Source organism: Antennarius striatus, chromosome 23 (genome assembly GCF_040054535.1).
Source record: "Antennarius striatus isolate MH-2024 chromosome 23, ASM4005453v1, whole genome shotgun sequence".
NCBI lineage: Eukaryota > Metazoa > Chordata > Actinopteri > Lophiiformes > Antennariidae > Antennarius > Antennarius striatus.
Genome location: NC_090798.1, coordinates 8681591 through 8704218, shown reverse-complemented (window position 1 = coordinate 8704218; position 22628 = coordinate 8681591). Strand labels below are relative to the sequence as shown.

Below are 22628 nucleotides of genomic sequence, written 5' to 3'. Positions count from 1 at the left end.
AATAAAGTTTATATTATTTGGAACACAGTTGGTTAGAAAAAGAAGAGTAGTGTGACATTACTCTGCTATTGCTCTCATTTAGTTGAGCTGCAGAAACAACATGATGTTTCAGAGAGGTGATTCTCTTGTTCCTTCCCAAAGGAACATCAATAGTCATTACTGATGCAAATCAGTAATGTTAAAGACATTAAAGTCATAATTACAAATCTATGAGCCAAACAGTGCTGTATTTCCCTTTAAATTAACAGCCTGATGTTAAAAACTTGTTAAAATCATTAGAAGTGTACCACTCAGTTTGAAACAAGTGGGTTATTTTCTGATCTGATGTTCGAAGCAGATCTTTAAGCTCCGACGTTGTTCTACTATTACTGATTCAATTTTGTTTCTGTTGGTCGTCCAATCTGAGGCGAGACTTTAACCAGTATTTAATGTCAGGCTGATAATACAATGGAAAACATGCCACTCTGTTTGGCTCATAAATCTGACTTGAATGTCAGTGCCTCATCAGCCATGAACCTCGCTACACATCACTGGACACAGAGCTAGATCCTGGGTGGTCTGGTTCACATCAACACATTTTACTATTATAGTAAGGATGGCAACGTAGCAAAGCCAACAAATTTATTTGTAGAATTTTTCTATTTTTGTATTTTATTATAATTTTGATTATTAGCAGTCTTAATAATAACACTGTATACTTTTCAAAATCAAGTCAGTTGCTTTATTATGTTCTTATCGTCTTCTTCTCCTTTCGGCTTTTCCCTTCAGGGATTGCCACAGCAAATATTGTGTGCTCATCGTATCGTTTCATTTTATTTTTTTATCATTTTAATTTGCATATTGCTTTATTGTATTAATTTTAATAAATTATACAGAAAAGACACAAATGTTTGTTAATAATTCAGAAAAGCCGTCTCTTTTCCACCAGACAAAACAAATTCTTATTAATGTTGTTTCTGTTTATGTTAACTTGGAACGACTGCAGCAGCAGCAGACTGGACTCTCATCTCACAAATGAAGAGCTGACAGCTTGTTTTTTGCAGATATAAAACAAAATATGGAAAATTTACAGTAGAATTAATTGTTATAGTTCTCCTGGGGTGTTTCTGTACTTCTAATTAAAGCTGCTGTGTCTCTGAACCCGATGGAGAGGCGTCTCTAATCACGTCTGTAGTTCCTGTGGTTCCTTTAGGGAAACATTCACTCACTCCTGTTCTTTTCCACAGGCGGCCATGTGTTATGTTCATGTGGGAGCACTGGTGGCAGAATACCTGCACAGGAAAAGTAGGCCCCTCCACCCTTCGAAACACACACATACACACTTTTAGATTACAGTGTGCAAACATTGGGCAGACAGATATTTTTAAATGGACAATGACAAATAAGATAAGATAATCCTTTCTTGGTTCCACATTGGGGAAATTTTCACGATCACAGCAGTATTGTTCAGAGAAAATGGGAGGATAAGATAGACATCAATTGGATAAGTAACAAGAGTAGAGGAAGAGAGATTCAAACATCTATACATAGATATATAAAATTTATAACTTACACTGGTCATACCAATTGTGCGAGTGATTGTGTGTGTGTGGTCTACTGGGAGCAGTGCTGGTTATGTAAAAGAATCAACAGCTTTCAGAAATATGTTTACCATCTGGGACAGGCAGTCAAATGTAGACAGTGAGTAAAGTTATCGTCTTCTTTATAAAACACTACAAAGCACTAATACGTTTTACAAACGTTTTTTGCTCAGAAGTCAGAAGAGCACCAACTGTACTTTGTAAACTTTTTCTTGCTGTTTGTTTCTCAGAGCTGTTTCCCAGCGGTCTGTTGGCTTTTAAGAAGATAACATCAAATATAGAGGAGGAAGCTGCCATGAGGGAAGACACAGGAATGCAAGATGTCTACTACACTGAGGTATGGCCATTCACGTTGGGTTTAGTTTCTGATGTGATACACATATGTTTGCTTTATTTTTGATTTTATCTACAACAAACATTGCCCTCAAAGCTTACTGCTGGAGCTGAGAGAAAAACTTTGTGTGACTTGCTTCAGTCTTGTTTCTGTAGCACTCGTTATCAAATACTGTCTTGAAGTTTCAAAAGAAACCTGTAATTTGTTTTTCATGTCAATGATTTATTAAAGGTGTATTTAGTGTTGGTCTGCATGATCATATTTAGCTCTCTTAGATTTGTTTTGGCTTGGTAGTTTGTTTCCCAAAATTCTCAAAAATATATAATTTGGGTAAATTATTAGAATAACTTTAGTCTAAAGCTAGAAGTACCTCGTTGACCATTCGTACATGTGTGTGTTTAGCTCTGAATGTACAGGGACAAAGAAATAAATCACCCCTTACAAATATTGATTGAGCAGGATTATAAACTAGATCGTAATCACATTTTTACTACTGAATAGCAACTTCTGTTTAAAGAATATTCACCGATAAACTAAGAAATGTCTGATACTTGTCAAGGAAGGTTTTTTGAAATCCGACGATCCACACTAAATGCTATATTAGTCTTTATATCAAACCTTATGTGTTGATTAGATTCCTTCATGCTGTAAGTATTTATACCTGTTATTCCTTATTCGTCCCTGTTCAGGAGGCGTTGGTTGAGCACCTGGAAGTGTGTGTGGATGCGCTGTGGAAAGCGGAACGCTATGAACTCATCACACACATCGCTAAACTTATCATCCCCATTTATGAGAAACGTCATGAGTATGAGGTACCAAAACAGAGTCCCAACCTGCTTTTACAGAGATGTTCTGTCTAAACATAGAGCTGTTTCTGAAGCTCTTTGTCTTCTGAAGATCTTCATCTTCTTATTATATGCAATTATGGTCATAATAGTAGTGTGTCTAAAAATGTGAGTAAACCTTAAAATTATTCAAATAATTTTTATTTCAATACACACAAATGCATTGGGGACACTTCACATTCTATTTCAAGGAAAGAAAAGTGGACAAAGTCATTGAATATGATATTTTACAGAAAGTCACCAAACATAATGTTAAAAAAAAACAGTGTTGGCATCTTTCTTTAAAACTCAAAACTATACTGCATAAAACTGCATACTGCATAATATGCAGTAACCCAACCAGCTCTTTTAGCTGTGATGTCAATGAAGCTGATATTATCAGTCAAAACTGTTAAAGGCACTTCATAATATGTCACTACTCCACACAGCAACAGCCACTGTTTCTTGTATTTTCTGCGTGCTTGTTAATTGTAATTGTTTCTGCAAACTGTTTCATTTTCCATTAACCAAACTTAACTTTTTTCTTCCTTTGTTCCAGAAACTAAGCCAGCTGTACAACACCCTGCACAGAGCCTACAATAAGATAAGAGAGGTGATACAATCAGGCCGCAGGCTGCTGGGGACCTACTTCAGAGTGGCTTTTTATGGACAGGTTAGGTCAACAATGAACTTTTTTTATTTTAGGTACACAGGCGAAGGAAGGGGATATTACAGCACCTGGGTATGGTGATGAATCACTCTCCTCTCAGTTATACATGAGAAAATTGAAAATAATAATGCATTCACCGTGAGATGGAAAATTCAAATGAATGCCAACTCAACTCTTGGAATAAGTTGTTAGTGTTGTGGAGGTAGAGAGAGCAGATGGACATTAATGCTCAGGTGATGGTTTCAACCTATTTATCAATGTCAGTCTTTTGCAGACACATTTTTATAAAATAAGGTTATAAACACAACTATCTGTCAATGTAGCATGACTAAAAACAATCGGAGTTATTGAATTACTGGTAAATAAGTATGGATTTAATAAACTATTTGATTAAAAGTCAGTAAAAAATCTTCTAGTGGTTTTAAAATATACCAACATATCTGTTTATAAATCCTTTCAAGCTTCAAACAACTATCAACTTGTTTTTAAAAGCAGAACGTTTTCTTTTTAGTGTCCACATTATTTTCACATTATGATTTACATGGTTGAGGTTGGAAGAACAACATCCCAACTCAGGAAACAGGAGCATCTCTGGAGCAGATACATGTACTGTACTTGCAGGAAAAATAAAAAGACGTATTGCTTAAGTTAGAAGTGACAGTGTGATTTGAAGCAAAATGTTTTCGTGCAGCTTTTTCTGCAGTAGAAAATAAAGGGCGAGACACGGGTAAACTAGATAAAAAAATTTGAGTCAAAGTTAGCCAACAGAGGACATAGGAGGTCTTTGTAGAATCATTAGTGTCCAGGGGTGGATAAATGAAAGTGTGTCTGGGATTAGGCCATCTCTGTTCCATACTGGACGCTTTGACCTCTAATCGTGAGGCGTGTCCCATATCACTGTTCAGACTTATAATCGGTCTGCAGTTCTTAAGAGTCAACACGCAGCACACTGCTAATGCGATACAGAGATTTGTTATCACAGGACTTCAGCAAAGCTCTTTTCAGTTATATTTCTCTGTTCCAGTTCATGTAGAGTTCAAAATCGATCACATGCTGAGTTCACAACTGAAGAACATATTTTTTAAAAACTACAAGTGAGTCATTGTGTAAAAACAATGTATGGTTGTTTATGAATATATATATATATATATATATATATATATGTGTGTGTGTGTGTGTGTGTGTGTGTGTGTGTGTGTGTGTGTGTGTGTGTGTATATATATATATATATATCTATATATATATATGCATGTTCCTTCATAGCACACTGAACAGTTAACTGGCTATTTGTGCTAGCATCTGTGGCTACTAGTGTTAGAAAGCTATAGACTTACATTTGAAAAAATGTATTTCAGTATTTACATTTAACTCTGTTGGTAACAATTCTGGTAACATATTTGCTGAACAGATCAGACGTGTTAACAGAGGCAGAAAAGAGGAAACCGCCACCACGTCATAAATATTTTTGCTTATTATGAATCCTGCTTTCCACAGATCAGTTCTTCTGTGCTGGCCACGTCATTTTTATTGCAAGAGGAAGTTTTATGTGGTCCATGATGGAGTCCAGCTCCAAGCCTGTGTCCAACCTGTGAGGGATTTATTGAAGAACCGAAAATATGACTTTAATTATCGAGCACCCCCCCCCCTCTCTCATTCATATATATATATATATATACACACACACATATACACATATATATATATGTGTGTATATATATATATATATATGTGTGTATATATATACATATGTGTGTGTATATATATATATATATATGTGTGTGTGTGTGTGTATATATATGTGTGTGTGTGTGTGTATATATATATATATATATATATATGTATATATATATATATATATATATATATATATATGTATGAGACGGAGCTAGAGGTAGCAGAGATGAAGATGCTGAGGTTCTGTCTGGGAGTGACCATGATGGATAGGACCAGGAATAAGTACATCAGAGGGACAGCACATGTTACAGGTTTTGGAGATAAAATCAGAGTAGCCAGACTGAGATGGTTTGAACATGTCCAGAGGAGAGATAGTGAATATACTGGTAGAAGGTTGAGTTTTGAACTGCCAGTCAGGAGGCTTGGAGGAAGACCAAAGAGGAGGTTTATGGATGTAGTGAAAGAGGACATGGAGGTAGTTGGTGTGAGAGACGAGGATGCAGAAGACAGAGTTAGATGGAGGCAACTGATTTGCTGTGGCGACCCCTGAAGGGAAAAGCCGGAAGGAAAAGAAGAAGACAGATTTGTAAATAAAGTTTGAGAGAAATGGTAATATTGTGTATCTGGAATGAATTATAGATCTTCAGGTCCATCTCATGAAAAATGGTAGCAAAAACAAAAGTGTTGCGTTTATATTTTTGTTGAGTGTAATTATTGTTAACCTGGTTTAGAACCAACTAGATTTTAAACTAACTAGATTTTGAAATAACTAACAAAATAATTAGGTTTTTAACAAACTAGGTGCTAAACTATGTTTTTGAGCTAACTAGGTTTTAAATGAACTAGTTTTTTAACTAGACTAGTTTAAACTAGGACTTGAACTAAGTAACCCACAAGGTTTTGAACAAACTAGGTTCTAAACTTACTAGGTTTTAAACTAAGTTTTAAACTTATTCGTTTTCTAACTAAGTTTTAATTAACTAAGTTTTGAACTAACTAGGTTTTGAGTTATTAATATTTATTTACGTTTATTGTTTATGTTTACATTATGTTGTGGATATGTGCAATTTCCTCCGGGATTAATAAAGTATCTACAGGTAGTCGTCGACTTACGACCGCGATAGGGCCCGACAGATCGGTCGTAATTCGACTTGGTCGTAAATCGACTCTTAAGTAAAAATTCAATCCAGCAGCGCTGGTTCTTAGCTGTGGGTCGTCCGGATCGTCAGCTGGGACAGCGTGTAGGTTGGTGGGAGCGGGAGACGATCTTTTCATAATCATTGTGAGCTTTGTCTGAATTGTTTGTTTCTTTTTCTCCTCATAAATTTCAAGATATGGACGGAAAGCGTTGTTTGCCATCCGTTCAATCCTTGCAAATCTTTCTATGTTCTATGTCCATTTCTTCAAAGTGTGCACGGAGTTTATTTAACAGGGAAAAGCCTTCTGACAAGCCGTTGGTGGTGAACATTTTTTCTGTTTCCTCCTCTTCTTTCTCTGCTTCTCTCTTCTTCTTCCACTCTTTCTTCTTCCAGCGCGATCAGTTCTTCTTACAGCGCGATCATTCGTAAGTTCTCCAAGGAGAGGTTTTCTGCCAGTTTCACTATTTTCTCCCGAATCTGATCAAGTTCTTCGTCACTTTCAAATCCAGCAGAAGAGTTCACGTAACGCTTGACAGTTTTTCCATACGCCATTCATACATTTCTCCGTCACAGCCTCCTAAGCAGCCCAGCCCATCAGTAGTGGGCTGGGCTATTGATCTCACAGTGTGACTGAACAGCGTGAGTGCGCCGTGGTGACTGAAGAGAGCGCGGGAGTCTCAGAGCGTGAGTACTGTGGCTGGAGGGAATGCCCGCGTTACCCGGACATTGTGGTCGTAAAGTCGGTCGGTCGTAAGTTGCATAGGTCGTAAGTCGACGACTACCTGTACTGTAGATATATATACAGTATATCTATATATGCATTACACAGTGCGCCTTCGCGCATCAACGCTCGCGACATCGCAGATTTTTGGTAGGCAGTCACGTGATACCATAAGCATAAGCTTCTGGATGGCTGATGGCATCCAGAAGTGCGCTCATTCCGTGAGTCTCGGGCTTGTCATTCACCTGAATTCTCTGGACTTGTCAAACTCTCTAAAGGGTTTTTGGCTGTGGTTGACTTCCTTGCGGCCTCCCCATGATTGCCATTAGCCTGTGGGATTCCAGGGTATTTGTACCTTTCCTGGATGTCTTCTATCCTGCCCTCTGGTAGGTCAACCCCTTCAGTTCTGATCATCATGCCTCTTCTCGATACCATCCGGCCACATTTGTCTAATCCGAATAACACCTCTGTCACCACTGTAGATCCTGGAGGTGTGGATCAGTGAGTTGATTTCTTGCTCATTCCTGGCATACAGCTTGATGTCATTCATGTAGAGTAGGTGGCTAATTGTTGCCCCTCTTTGGAATTGGTGTCTGTATCCACTCTTTGTGGTGATCTAAATGAGTGGATTCAGTCATAGTGCATACCCTTGATATATACCGCACTTGATGTTAACTTGGGCAATTGGCTTGGAGTTGGCCTCTAGAGTTGTCTTCCACATTCCCATTGAGTTCTTGATGACGACTCTTAGTGTCCTGTTGATCTTATACATTTCCAGACATTCCAGTATCCATGTGTGTGGCATTGAATCGTAGGCTTTCTGGTAGTCAATCCAGGCGGTGCAACATTTGGTCTGCCTGTTCTGACAGTCTCTGCTGACTGTTCTGTCCACCAGTAGCTGGTGCTTGGCTCCCCTGGTGTTAGTACCAATTCCTTTCTGTGCCCTGCTCATATATTACATAATGTGCCTACTTAGCTTCAATGATACCTGACAGGAGCTTCCATGTTGTACAGAGACAGGTTATTGGCCGGTAGTTGGATGGGGTAGATCCCTTCTGTGGGGCTTTCATGATCCAGACTGTCCTGCCTTCCGTCAACCATTCTGGGTGCCTCTCATCTCTTAGCAACTGGCTCATCTGTGCTGCTAGGCGGTCATGGAGTGCTGTCAGCTTCTTTAGCTGGTATGTATGGATCATATCGGAGCCCGGTGCTGACCAACTCTTCATCTTTGACACTCTTTCTTGGATGTCTGCCATTGAGATGGTAAGTGGTTCTTGTTCTGGGATACTGCTGTGGTCAGTTCTCAGGTCGACTAGCCACTGGGCATCAGTTTTGTGTGATGCTTCTCTTTCCTATATGCCCTTCCAGTATTTCTCCACCTCAGCTCTTGATGGGTCTGGCCGGCTGCTGTTATTTCCCTGCTACTGAGAGTATACCTTTGCTGGTTGAGTGGAGAAGGTCTTGTTTATTCTCCTGGCCTCTATCTCCTTCGTATTTTTCTTAGTTGGGTAGCTGTTAGTCTCTGTGTGGCAGTTTCAAGTGCTTCAGGTATGGAGAGCTTGTTGTATGTCCTGGGTACCTCTTTATTCACCATGTTCCCTTTCCACAACTGAGGTAGCTGGCTGACTTCTCTCTGTGTCGCCTTTATCTTGGCCTCTAACCATCTCTTCCATGGAGGGTATTGCTTGTTATGCCCTGTATTGATCTTGTATCCCAAGCATCTTGAGGATTACTGTTGCTGTGCTGTGAGTCAGCTAAGGCCTCAGTTATGTTCCCTGTGGGGATGGTTCTTAATGCAGCATTCATATCTTCTGGCAGATCTTCTGAAGGTACTTGACAACTCAGCTTCGGTATTTGTTGGACACTCCTGGTTTCCAATTGGGTCACAATCTATATATATTTATACTGTTTTACCCGTGGAAATTCCACGTTAAAACAATAATATCAGACTTCGTTTGTTTTCTTTTTTTCCTTCGCTGTCACAAGAAAACAAACTGCTGTGTCCATCAAAGCCGTAACGGCTCCATGTGTGCGGGACAGACAAACGCAAAGACGAAGGCCGTTTTGGTGCTACGGTCCGGCCATCCGGGTAGACGCCGGCTTCCGGAGTTCGGTCCCGGTGAATAAGGCATCAGGTTCACCACACGACACCATGAGGTCCGTCACAATCAAAGAATATAAACTACTATGTTTAACGAAGCCAAAACGGCTCCGTAAGTGAGAGACATGGACAAATGTGACGACCGGAGCTAACTCGGCTAACGGCCCGAAGTTCCGGGTATACGCCGGCCAAAACTGTACAGTGTGTTTGCATTATATGTCAGTGGACATTAAACAGAAAATAGAGTATTTTTTGTGGTGACAGCTGTTTATTTCCACGATGCTCTCAGGAGCTCTTGTTCACGTGATTCCTTCTGGCAGATGTGCCTCGATTGGTTGGGCGCTTGATTGACAGGTCGTGGATGGAGTTAAAAAGCTTGACAAAGTCAGATTTTCAAGTGAGCTTATTCAAATATAAGCAGTCAGGTCCATAAATATTGGGACATCAACACTATTTTCATCCTTTTGGCCCTGTGCATCACCACAATGGATTTGAAATGATACAAACATGATGTACTTTAAGTACAGACTTCCAGCATTGAGGGTATTTGCATCCAAATCAGGTGAACGGTGTAGGAATTACAACTGTTTCTACATGTGCCTCCCACTTTTTAAGGGACCAAAAGTAATTGCACAAACTAATCAATCATAAATCAAACTGTCACTTTTTAATATTTGGTTGCGAATCCTTTGCAGTCAATGACAGCCTGAAGTCTGGAAGGCAGAGACATCACCAGACGCTGGGTTTCATTCCTGGTGATACTCTGCCAGGCCTCCACTGCAACTGTCTTCAGTTCCTGCTTGTTCTTGGGGCATTTTCCCTTCAGTTTTTTCTTCAGCAAGTAAAACAAAGGCTCGATTGGATTCAGGTCAGGTGATTGACTTGGCCATTCCATCACATTCCATTTCTTTGCCTTAAAAAACTCTTTGGTTGCTTTCACAGTATGTTTCTGGTCATTGTCCAGCTTTACTGTGAAGCGCCGTCCAATGAGTTCTGAAGCATTTGGCTGAATATGAGCTGATAATATTGCTTGAAAAACTTCAGAATTCATCCTGCTTCTTTTGTCAGTAGTCACATCATCAATAAATACAAGGGAACCAATTCTATTGATAGCCATACATGCCCACGCCATAACACTACCACCACCATGCTTCACTGGTGAGGTCGTGTGTTTTGGATCATGAGCAGTTCCTTTCCTTCTCCATACTCTTCTCTTCCCATCATTCTGGTACAAGTTGATCTTTGTCTCATCTGTCCATAAAATGTTTTTTCAGAACTGTATCGGCTTTTTTAGATGTTTTTTGGCAAACTCCAATCTGGTCTTCCTGTTTTTGAGGCTCACCAGTGGTTTACATCTTGTGCTGAAGCGTCTGTATTCACTCTAGTGAAGTCTTCTCTTGACACAGAGACGCCTACCTCTGGAGAGTGTTCTTGATCCGGCCAACTGTTGTGAAGGGGTTTCTTTTCACCAGGGAAAGAATTCTTCTGTCGTCCACTACAGTCGTTTCCTGTGGTCTTCCGGGTCTTTTGGTGTTGCTGAGCTCACCGTTGCGGTCTTTCTTTTTAAGGCAAGGCAAGGCAAGTTTATTTATATAGCACAATTCATACACAGGCAATTCAAAGTGCTTTACAAAGGCAACAAAACACAAGAACACTTCAAAGATAAAAGGGGATTAAAACAAGACGATAAAATATCAATAAAAGAGCAATTAAAAATAGAAGTCAATTTAAACAGGAGAATAAAATATTTAAACTATAACCACTGATTAAAAAATGCAGATAATTAAAAAAACAAATTCAGGAAAATGCTGCAGTGAACGAAAATGTCTTTAGCCCTGATTTAAATGAAGTTACCGTTTGAGCAGACCTCAGGTAGTCAGGCAGTTTGTTCCACAGGTGAGGAGCATAATAACTAAATGCTGCGTTTGGTTGCTGTTCTGGGGACACACAGTAAACCTGTCCCAGATGACCTAAGGGGTCTGGATGCTTCATAAGGACTTAATAAATCTTGCATGTATTTTCGTCCAAGACCATTTAGAGATTTGTAAACCAGCAGTAAGATTTTAAAATCTTTCCTTTGACTCACAGGAAGCCAGTGTAGTGATTTAAGGACTGGTGTGATGTGGTCCAGTTTTCTGGTGTTTGTAAGGACTGTGGCAGCAGCATTCTGGATCAGCTGCAGCTGCCTGATTGATTTTTTATGTAGACCTGTAAGGACACCATTACAGTAATCTATCCTACTGAAAATGAAAGTATGGACAAGTTTTTCTGTGTCTTGTTGAGACAGAAACCCCTTAATTTGAGCAATGTTTTTTAGGTGGTAATAGGCAGATTTAGTAATAGCTTTTAAATGGCTGCTAAAATTCAGGTCTGAGTCTATAATTACACCAAGATTTCTGGCTTGATTTGTAGCTTTCAATGACATGAAGTCAAGGTGAGCATTGATCTTTGATCTCTGATTTTTAATTATGTTCCAAACACTTGATTTGGCCACACCTAATGTTTTTGCTATCTCTCTGATGGGTTTGTTTTGCTTTTTCAGCCTTCACTGATAGTGACAGCTCTTTGGACCTCATATTGAGAGTTGACAGCAATTCGATTCCAAAGGCAAACTTCAAATTAAGTCTAGACTTTGTGTCTGCTTGTAAATGAGATCATGAGGGAATCACACACACCTGGCCATGGAACAGCTGAGTAGCCAATTGTCCAATTACTTTTGGTCCCTTAAAAAGTGGGAGGCACATGTAGAAACTGTTGTAATTCCTACACTGTTCAACTGATTTGGAAAGAGATGAAAATAGTGTTGAAGTGCCAATATTTATGGACCTGACTGTAGGTGGGGAGATTATATATATATATATATATATATATATATATATATATATATATATATATATATATATATATATATATATATATATATATATATATATATATATATATATATATATATATATATATATATAAAAAATGTCCTTCTCACCCTTGTGGGGTGGTATCTGTGTCATCCTCAAGCTCGGGTCCTCTACCAGAGGCCTGGGAGTCTGAGGGTTCTGCGCAGTATCTTAGCTGTTCCTAGGACTGCGCTCTTCTGGACTGAGGCTTCAGATGTTGTTCCAGGAATCTGCTGGAGCCACTCTTCCAGTTTGGGGGTCACTGCCCCAAGTGCTCCTACTACCACGGGGACCACATTAACCTTAACCTTCCACATCTGTTCCAGCTGTTCTTTCAACCCTTGATATTTCTCAATCTTTTCGTGTTCCTTCTTCCTGATGTTGGCATCAGCTGGGATCGCCACATCTATCACCACTGCTCTCTTCTGCTCTTTGTCCATCACCACAATGTCCGGTTTGTTAGCCAGTAGCTGTTTGTCGGTCTGGAAGCTGAAGTCCCACAGGATCTTAGCCTTGCTGTTCTCAACCACCTTCGGTGGTATGTCCTATTGGGATTTGGGTACTTCTAGTCCATTCCGGGTACAGATGTTCCTGTACACTATCACAGCTACTTGGTTGTGCCTTTCCATGTATGCTGAGCTGGCGAGCATCTTACACCCTGCTACCACATGCTGGACTGACTCTGGGGCTTCTCTACATAGCCTGCACCTTGGGTCAGATCTACTGTGGTAGATATTGGCCTCTATTGCCCTTGTACTTAGGGCCTGTTCTTGTGCTGCCATGATCAGTGTCTCTGTGAGGTCTGTCAGTCCAGCTTTATTCAGCCATTGGTAGGTCTTCTTGATATCAGCCACTTCCTCTATCTGACGTTGGTACATGCCGTGTAGGGGCTTGTCCCTCCATGTCGTCTCCTCCTCCTCTTCCTCCTCAGGTTTCTGCTGTCTAAGGCATTCACTGAGCAGTTCCTGATTCCTAATGTACTCTTGGATTTTTGATGTCTCATCCTGGACAGTGGCCCTGATGCTCACTAGTCCTCGGCCTCCCTCTTTCCGCTTAGTGTACAGCCTCAGGATGCTGGACTTGGGGTGAAACCCTCCATGCATGGTGAGGAGCTTTCTCGTCTTGATGTCTGTGGCTTCTATCTCCTCCTTTGGCCAGCTTATGATCCCAGCGGGGTATCTGATGACAGGCAGTGCATATATATTGATGGCTCGGACCTTGTTCTCGCCATTCAGCTGACTTCTCAGGACTTGCCTTACTCTCTGGAGGTATTTGGCTGTGGATGACTTCCTTGCGGCCTCCTCATGGTTGCCATTAGCCTGTGGCATTCCAAGGTATTTGTAGCTGTCCTTGATGTCTTCTATCCTGCCCCCTGGTAGGTTGACCCCTCCAGTTCCGATCATCTTGCCTCTTCTTGATACCATCCGGCCACATTTGTCAAATCCGAATGACATCCCTATGTCGTCGCTGTAGATCCTGGTGGTGTGGATCAGTGAGTCAATTTTTCACTCATTCCTGGCATACAGCTTGATGTCATCCATGTAGAGGGGATGGCTGATTGTTGTCCCGCTTCAGAATCGGTATCCGTAGCTACTCTTTGTGATGATGTGACTGAGGGGGTTCAGGCCTATGCAGAAAATCAGTGGTGATAGTGCATCCCCTTGGTATGTGCCGCACTTGATGTTAACTTGGGCAATTGGCTTGGAGTTAGTCTCCAGGGTTGTCTTCCACTTCCCCATTGAGTTCTTGATGAAGGCTCTTAGTGTCCTGTTGATCTTGTACAGTTCCAGACATTCCAGTATCCACGTGTGTGGTGTGAGTCGTAGGCTTTCTGGTAGTCAATCCAGGCGGTGCACAAGTTGGTCTGCCTATTCTTACAGTCTCTGTGTACTGCTCTGTCCACCAGTAGCTGGTGCTTGGCTCCCCTGGTGTTACTACCAACTCCTTTCTGTGACCAGCTCATATATTGATCCATGTGCCTACTCATCTTAGCTGCCATGATGCCTGACAGGAGCTTCCATGTTGTACTGAGACAGGTTATTGGCCAGTAGTTGGATGGGGTAGATTCCTTCTGTGGATCTTTCATGATCAGGACTGTCCTGCCTTCAGTCAACCATTCTGGGTGCGTCCCATCCCTTAGCAGATGGTTCATCTGTGCTGCTAGACGCTCGTGGAGTGCTGTCAGCTTCTTTAGCCAGTATGTATGGATCATATCGGGGCCCGGTGCTGACCAACTCTTCATCTTTGACACTCTTTCTTGGATGTCTGCCATTGAGATGGTTACTGGTTCTTGTTCTGGGAGGCAACTGTGGTCAGTCCTCAGGTCCACTAGCCACTGGGCATCAGTGTTGTGTGATGCTTCTCTTTCCCATATGCCCTTCCAGTATTTCTCCACCTCAGCTCTTGGTGGGTCCGGCCGGATGCTATTTCCGTGCCACTGAGAGTACACCTTTGCTGGTTGAGTGGAGAAGGTCTTGTTTATTCTCCTGGCCTCAATCTCCTTGGTGTATCGCTTCAGTCGGGTAGCCAGAGCCGTTAGTCTCTGTTTGGCAGTCTCGAGTGCTTCAGGTATGGAGAGCTTGCTGTATTTCCTGGGTGCCCCTTTATTCACCATGTTCCCCTTCTGTAGCTCGGCTAGCTGGCTGACTTCTCTCCGTGTCGCCTTTATCTTGGCCTCTAACCGTTTTTTCCACGGAGGGTATAGTTTGTTATGCCCTGTGTTGATCTTATATCCCAGCATCTCGAGGATTACTGTTGCTGTACTGGTCTCAGTTACTTACTACTGTTGCTTGTTGGTCTCAGTTATGTTCCCTGTGGGGATGGTTCTTATTGCAGCATTCACATCTTGTAGCAGATCTTCTGAAGGTACTTGACAACTTAGCTTCGGTATTTGTTGGAGGCTCCAGGTTTCCATTTGGGTCACAATCTTCCTTCGCAGGTCAGCAGCTCTTGTATTGAGGCTGTGTATGTCTCTTGGGGCTTGGTACCCAATCATGGATTGTGGGGGGGGTGATATCCCCCCGCTGACCTTGCGTCCTGGCTCCCCCTTGCCGTAGCATTGTTGTAGTATTTCATCGATCTCTAGTTGTGACAGTAGTTTTTGGTTACGGATGTTGGAACACTGGGCTAACAGCTGTTTCTTTGTTAGCCCTGATTGTGGGTTTCGAAGCATCCATTGGTCCCACATCCGCCCCATATATCCCCACTCTCTGGGATTACTTGTGTAGTAGCATTCCAACAACTCCGTATTCTCTGGGGGGGGGTCATTATGAAAGTCGTGTGTGTATAAAAATTGTGTTGGAGATTTTAAGTTACATTCACAGCTTTTCTCCTGCAGAGCAACAGTTTGACAAAATTCTGCTCAATGTCACATATGTTTGTGTTGCCAGTAAAACAAAATGTAATGAATGTGTGAAGACTAATTCATATCACTCTTTTCTCTGCAGTGATGACTTTACACACATTTTTTCTAGTAAATCAGATGTGAACATGTGTTTCTTTTGCTTTTTATTTTATTTTTTTGGTATATTTTGCACAGTGCTACTTTGAGGAGGAGGATGGGAAGGAGTACATTTACAAAGAACCTAAACTCACTGGGCTGTCTGAAATCTCTCAGCGGCTGCTCATGCTCTACGGGGAAAAGTTTGGACAGGAAAATGTCAGGATAATTCAGGACTCGAACAAGGTGCAGTGGAAAAATTCAAGGAGATAATTAATGATTGTTTTGGTTGCAGCCTGTCTTTTTAATTTTAATTTGCTTTCTCACAGGTAAACCACAAAGATCTGGACCCAAAGTTTGCCTTTGTCCAGGTGACGTTTGTCAAGCCGTTCTTCGATGAGAAGGAGGTGCCGGAGAAGAAGACTGACTTTGAGAAGTGTCATAACATCAACCGCTTTGTGTTCGAGACCCCTTACACACTGTCTGGCAAAAAACATGGTGGGGTGGAGGAGCAGTGCAAGAGGAGGACGGTGCTTACAAGTACATGAAAAACACTGTTCACACATTCTTGTGGTGAAAAACCCACTGGGAACCTGTTTTCCTTAATACTTCCAACAAACATCGTGTTATTATAGTCATGTTGTCATGACATCTGGACCAGACATCAGAGATTAGTTGTTTAGTCTGTTTAAAGTCATTAATGTGTACAAATGTGTTCAGCACTGTCAGGTACCAGTTGGATGTTATAACATATTCAAATAGCTCATTTATAACCAGCAGCTTTCGGTGACTAGTCTCTTGTCCTCTCATTGTGCACAAACTGATTTGACAAGAGAGATGAAAGTCAATGTAAATGAATGGGAAAAAGCAGAAAAAGTAGAACCTCAAGATAAGAGTTAAATCTGTTCCGTAGCTGAGCTTGTAAGTCAAATTTATTCCACTTAAAATAATTAAAATCATTTTTATCCATTTCATCCTGTAAAAAGCCCCAAACCCCCTAAATTATGAAGAAAACATTTTTTATCAACCAATAGACATGCAGACTTCACCTGTGTATAGTTCTATGAGTTACATAAACAGTGATAAATGAAAAACGCTAAAGTCAAGAGAACACGCGAGCTACATCTTTACTCCACCAATGAGAACAAGATCCTGTCTCAGCTGATGTATCCATCCATCAACATGTGGTGGTGTCCTGAAGCGCGGCTCATATCTCGGATTTTCCCTTGTGTGTCAAAAAAAAATATGGACAGAGCGAAGGCTCGTATCTCTAAATGCTTGTATGTCGAGGTTCTACTGTAGTTTAATTCATTGACACCAAACCAGTTGTCATTTGCAGCTGCTTGCTCACCCACACCTTCCTAACAGATCCGGGGAAGCGCCTTTCACTCATGTTCCCATTTCTTCTTGCCTTTGGTCCCTAGCTGCTAACACCTTCCCATACGTGAAGAAGCGGGTGGAGGTGGTGGGGATTAAGCAGGTGGAGCTCAAGCCTGTGGATGTGGCCATAGATGAGATGAAATTACGGACGGCAGAGTTGACCAAACTGTGCTCTTGCCAGGAGGTGGACATGATCCAGCTGCAGCTCAAGCTTCAGGGCTGTGTCTCTGTTCAGGTGAACCATGAACCCTCACTGCTGCATTCAAAACAGCTACAGCAGCATTTGCTTGTCACATTTGATTTAATGTCAAATTCATACAAAGAGGAAATCTGATAGGTGGCGTTTCATGAATGTGATTAGCATCTGTGTGCTAATCGTAGTACCAGAATGACTAATACATCCTGGTTTGTCTGCAGGTGAATGCAGGTCCAATGGCATACGCAAGAACATTCCTGGATGACAGCAAGTCCAACCAGTCTGGCAACAAGAAAGTGAAAGACCTAAAAGACATTTTCAGGTATCCTTTCAGCTTTCAATTAACGTTTAGCTGCTTGTTGGTTCTATTTTTATTCTGTTGTTTTGCTGTTAACAATCTCCAACAGTTTTAAACATTAAACACGGTTTGCAGCAGTTCTGTCAACGGTAGGCTAACTAACAGTTGTCTCAAAGGCTAGGATGCATACGGAACCATTGCTTTGTAGAGCTGTCAGATGCTCCAGGAGTCAAATCAGAATTACACAACCTGACCTCTAAGGTGTCTGTAGTTTCTCAGTTATCCAGGTCATCGTTATCCAAATCTGTTTAAATCAATCCACTGGATTTTAAGAAAGTTTCTTAAACGTTTTGCCTCTCATCCAAGAGGCTTCAGTAACAAAGCCTCTTGGACGAGAGGTGAAACGTTTTCAAGAAACTTTCTTAAAGTCCAGTGGATTGATTTAAACAGATTTGGATAACCTGACCTCTAATTTTTTTAATTTGTATGTTTGGGATCCTTGCAGGTGTTTTGTCCAGGCTTGCAGTATGGCTCTGGAAATTAATGAGCGTCTAATCAAAGAGGATCAATTTCAGTATCACGAGGGCTTGAAGGCCAACTTCAAAGAGATGGTAAAGGAACTGTCTAACATCATCCATGAACAGGTAATTCCATGAATTCACACCTATGTTAAGTTTGGTGGTTAGTGGCCTGAACATTTGTGTATCCTCGTGGTCAGTCAATAAATCTTTTTTAATCATGTCACATTTTTATAATCCATGTTTTTAGCTTCCATCAATAGTCCACAAATAATGAGGACATGGTCGATTATTAAATGATAAATTTTCTTTGGTTGTATGTGTGCTGGCTTAGGTTTGACTTCCATCATCAGAATGACTTCACTTTAGTACAGATGTCAAAATGAAACAAAACCCAGAGCTGAAGGAGAAAATCTTTTCTGTTTTATGGTTGAAACGGCGTAAAGTTTAAGATTAAACCATGTCCCCCAACTTCCTGAATTCTTCATTCTGGTTGAACCTTCTAATCAGATTATCAACTGTCGGTTGAACAAGTCAGCTTTGCAATAGAGAAGCAGCCATAAATGCAAATAATAATTCAAATTCTAATATCTGACACCTGTTCCCAACCCACTCATTTTGGAAAGCAAGACAATAGAAGCGATTTTCAACTCTTTAACTTTTATTTCTAATTTTCAAAGTGAATTGGCCATAAAATTAAACAAGGCAAACAGGAGTGTAACTGCTTGGAATAATACTGTTCTAGTTACTGTCAGTGTGTGACTCAGGTGACTGGAGTTGTTGCAACTAGCAAAACCACATCCTTCATCTGCATTTCATTAACGCTGACCATGATCAGTTTGATTGGAAATTCAATTTCCAGGAGTGATTCCAATGAAACATTTCCTGAAACGACTGCTGGTGTTTTGTACAATCCATCACTCACACACAAACAGACACACACACACAGACACACACACACACACACACACACACACACACACACACACACACACACACACACACACACACACACACACACACACACACACACACACACACACACACACACACACACAGCTGTGTTGTTACAGCTGTGTTGCAGCACAACCACCACATTTTGGTTTGTTTTATTGTTCCTGCTGACATTGATAACAACAGCAACTTCTCTCCAACTAACTGTTGTGATGTTTTCTCTCCAATGTGCTGGCCATTAGCTTTAAGGAAAACAGGTAATATGATCAGAATGTTCAAACTTAGTTTGTGCTTTTGTCTGTATTTAAAATCTGTATTTAAATTTTTTTGTTTGTTTATGGTTAAATAAAATGCATTCATGTGAGATGTTTTCCTTAGATAAACCTAACCGAAGGATGAGAAAAATACAAACATCATTAACCAAAAATTACATTCAGTTACCGAAAGACTGACGCGTCATCCAGTTTTCTGTTTTCAGTAGGATTAATAAAGTATAAATATAGTATAAAGAGTCATAATAATCATTCATAATAATTCAAAAGAAATGAGTTCTAAAATAAAATCTATTCCCTGATTTTTGATTGCCCTGAGTCCAGTCACTGGATTCCACTCAGACACACAGGATTTACAGAAGTTTTACAAATTAGATCCTCCCACAGATGGATTTGGAATGTTTTGAGATCTTTTCCCTTTTTGGCAGCAGGCATTGTTGAAGTCCTAGTTACTGTGACTTCCACTGCATGTTCAGAGAAGTCCATGTATTATTTCAGCTCAACATTACATGGACAGCTTTATGGATGTAGTTCAGCATGGCCCTAAAAACCAAAAAGTGAACACAAGATCACTCACATCCTTTTAACTTATTCATATATTTTTTGGTAACATTCTTTGTTAACTCCATGTTGATGCATTCAAGCACTAAAAATAATAAACATCACATTGTCACTGCAGGTTATTAGCTGTTGGCTGAAATAAAGTATTGCAATACTTTTGACCAATCAAAATGTTCAGAATTATAAGCCAGAAACACTCTGGAGACTCTTTGTAGGAAAAATAAAGTCATTAACAATTTGAAGTTAAACCTGTTAGCATTGATCAGCTCAAATAGTTTCATCTGGGAATCTGGCCAGGGAACAAACATATCAACCTCCTCAGACACTCGTGTCAGGCTTGTATTGAAAATCCTTCAGGGCGGCAATTTATCAATTAAAGAATTCTGAAATCAAACCAAAACAACAAAGCATTATCGCTGATCTCAGGTCACCTTCAAAGGAACTGAACCACCGTGCTATTAATTGTTCTTCAAAATAATAGAAACGTTCTAGAAAAGTTATCAAGTCTTCGCATAACATAAACTAAAACAAAACAGTTTCAGGAGTTTTTTCATTTCTAATTTTTCCACCTGCTGACACGTTTTATGAATATTCTGATTTTCTTTACTCACTGTGGTATTACTGGGTCTGATGGGCGAACCTACTTTTGATTTTGAGGAGCTATGAGCCATAATTATCAAAATTGAAACAAAAAGACTTGAAATCTTTCAATTTATCTGCAATAAAATATTTCACTGTTTTCATTAAATCACAGGAAAAAATGAACTTTTTCATGCTATTCTAATATCTTGAGACGCGTCTGTTTTCCTGCTGATGTATAGGAATGTGACTTTCCATTTGACAATAAGAAATGCTGTGTAGGCACTATATGTGAATGTTTTGTTTGTATTTCCGTTTGCTGTATTTTATCTTTGCTTATCTGTTTATTCTTTTTCTGCCTTTACTTGAGAACTGATCAAATTGTAATGTTGTTTTGACCACAGATCTACCAGGAGGATATGATGCGCTCGCTGTTGCAGAACTCCCTTCATGTTTTTCGCGCCATCAGCGGGACGTCCAGTGACCTGGGCTGACTTCCCTCCACCGCCGCGTCCATTTCCTGTTCAGGACTTCAGTCTGTGGGATCAGAACGTGTTCAGGCTGAGAGGACAAAACCGTCCTGCCACGACAATTCATCAGCAGTGGCTCAGCGCTGTCATGCTGTTCTGCTGAGTCATGCTAGGTTGAGATGCACTTTTCACCTTTAGACTTAACTGTTTCTTATTTCAGGGGAGATTCTGTTCTAGATCAGATGTGGGACAGCATGCCCCACAACGGGTTTTAAACTACAGACTTGACTCTGAAAATATGAGAACTTTTTTGTTTCTTGTTTTTTTGTTATCTGGCAAAGTGAAACAACCAAACCGGTTCTGTTGTAAGAGGAAGACTAACTGGAAGCATTGAAGTTATTCTTGTCATGCTAAAGGTTAGTCTTGGTTGGTTGGTAGCCAAATTTAAAGCCATTGGACTGAAATTAAGTCCTTTTTAGTTTAATGACTAAAGGACCTGCCTTGTTTCAAATAATTGACATATAATATGAATAATAATAATGTCTAGGTTATAGGGAAGTCAATAACATCACACCAGATAACAAAAAAATGACCACATTAAATTGTCTAAAAGTTGTATAAAAGTAGAACAGTACTCTTTATAGGACTATTTTCTGTGCTGCAGATAAACAGCGCTGTGGTTGGTTTCATTATGGAGTTCCTCCTGTCTGGACTCAAATCCAGTGCCTTTTCACTCCCCATCTAAAGTAATGCGACGGCCATCACCTGCTGCTTGATATTCTCAGTATTCCACAAGCGCTACACTGTAATTATGAGACAGGCGACTTGTGTTTAAGGAAATGTACATATTCTTTACGTTATGCTGTAAAGTGGAGTCTTCATCCAGATATGTTTGTATGTGTTTGGATTTCAATTATGTTGGACTTGAGTCAAATCTGTCCACAAGAAAGAATGTTTTAAGTCTTATTGAACGCTGAAATGCAGCTGCTTTCAAACTTATTTTTAATGCCTTTTTCGAATAAAACTGGGAAAAACAACTGAGAGTTGCATCGCTTCTTGACTTTGGTTGCTTCACAGCAGCATGGATGAGAAAGGCTTGTTTTGAAATGTAAAAAAAACAAAAAACGACTTCATGCAAATCAAATGGTGATTGATAGATATGTGTGCCTTTGCAATGACACGTTCTTTTTTTTTTTAAAAAAAAGGGACATTGAGTTTGACATGTACATTTAGTCTCCTTGAGAATCTCAGCTCTTCAGGACTGAGTTTTCCAACACAAGATCAGTTGTTCTCTGTGCCTCTCCACACTCATTGGTTATTATTAAACTTTAACACAGTTTGGAACTGTTCAACCATTAACATGCAATCTGAGTCGCTTATTCTTGGGAGTCTTACTGGAGTCTCCTTTAAAAGTCCACAGATGCGGATGGTGGCTGACGGTCAGTGGGGAGATAAACCAGACTGATCAAAGTTTGGTAATTAAAGTCACTGTATGACTCAGTTTTACTACTGCTGCACCTTCACTGTTTAATCACACAGAACCCTCAGAGCAGGTGTCAGAACATGATAGTGTCCCCAGTTGGCCCTTCTGATTTTTTCCACTGCCTTAAATACTGTTTATCTACAGTATATATTGGTAGAAGGATGCGATCTCCAACATGAATTGCTCTTCAAACTGTAGAATGTTCTTCCTGATATGACTGCTTTGTAATTGAATGCTGATTCAGTTGTGTGAAGCCATTATTACACACATTATTACATTAATGATGCATTGAACCCATTCTGGGGAGATGGAAGGAGGCCTGTGGTTTGAGATGCTCCACTAACCCCAACACTCAGGCTTGATGCATTCACAGACAGCGCTGCATGGACGGCTGCCTTCCACTTCGAACTGTTATAAAGGATGACTCATCAGGTAAATAATCCTGTGATAGTTTACTAGGTGACTGCTTTATGTTGATGTCACATCGTTATGGGTGGGTTAGTGCCTCCGAAGATCAGACAAGATCAACTTTATTGATCCA

General features: G+C 40.4%; 1 protein-coding gene across 6 annotated transcripts in view; it reads left to right on the top strand.

Moving 5' to 3' along the window:
* The window catches only part of dock11 (dedicator of cytokinesis 11), a 90468-nt gene extending 68825 nt beyond the window's left edge, over positions 1 to 21643 (top strand). For all 6 annotated transcript variants that reach the window (XM_068308698.1, XM_068308695.1, XM_068308697.1 and 3 more), the window contains 10 exons: positions 1227 to 1284; positions 1811 to 1917; positions 2604 to 2726; positions 3298 to 3411; positions 15476 to 15622; positions 15706 to 15916; positions 16801 to 16991; positions 17174 to 17274; positions 17756 to 17894; positions 20539 to 21643. In XM_068308698.1, the coding sequence (XP_068164799.1) occupies positions 1227 to 1284; positions 1811 to 1917; positions 2604 to 2726; positions 3298 to 3411; positions 15476 to 15622; positions 15706 to 15916; positions 16801 to 16991; positions 17174 to 17274; positions 17756 to 17894; positions 20539 to 20628 (1281 nt within the window). In that variant the 3' untranslated portion in view covers positions 20629 to 21643. The remainder of the gene's footprint in view (positions 1 to 1226; positions 1285 to 1810; positions 1918 to 2603; positions 2727 to 3297; positions 3412 to 15475; positions 15623 to 15705; positions 15917 to 16800; positions 16992 to 17173; positions 17275 to 17755; positions 17895 to 20538) is intronic.
* Positions 21644 to 22628: the final 985 nt, after the last annotated feature.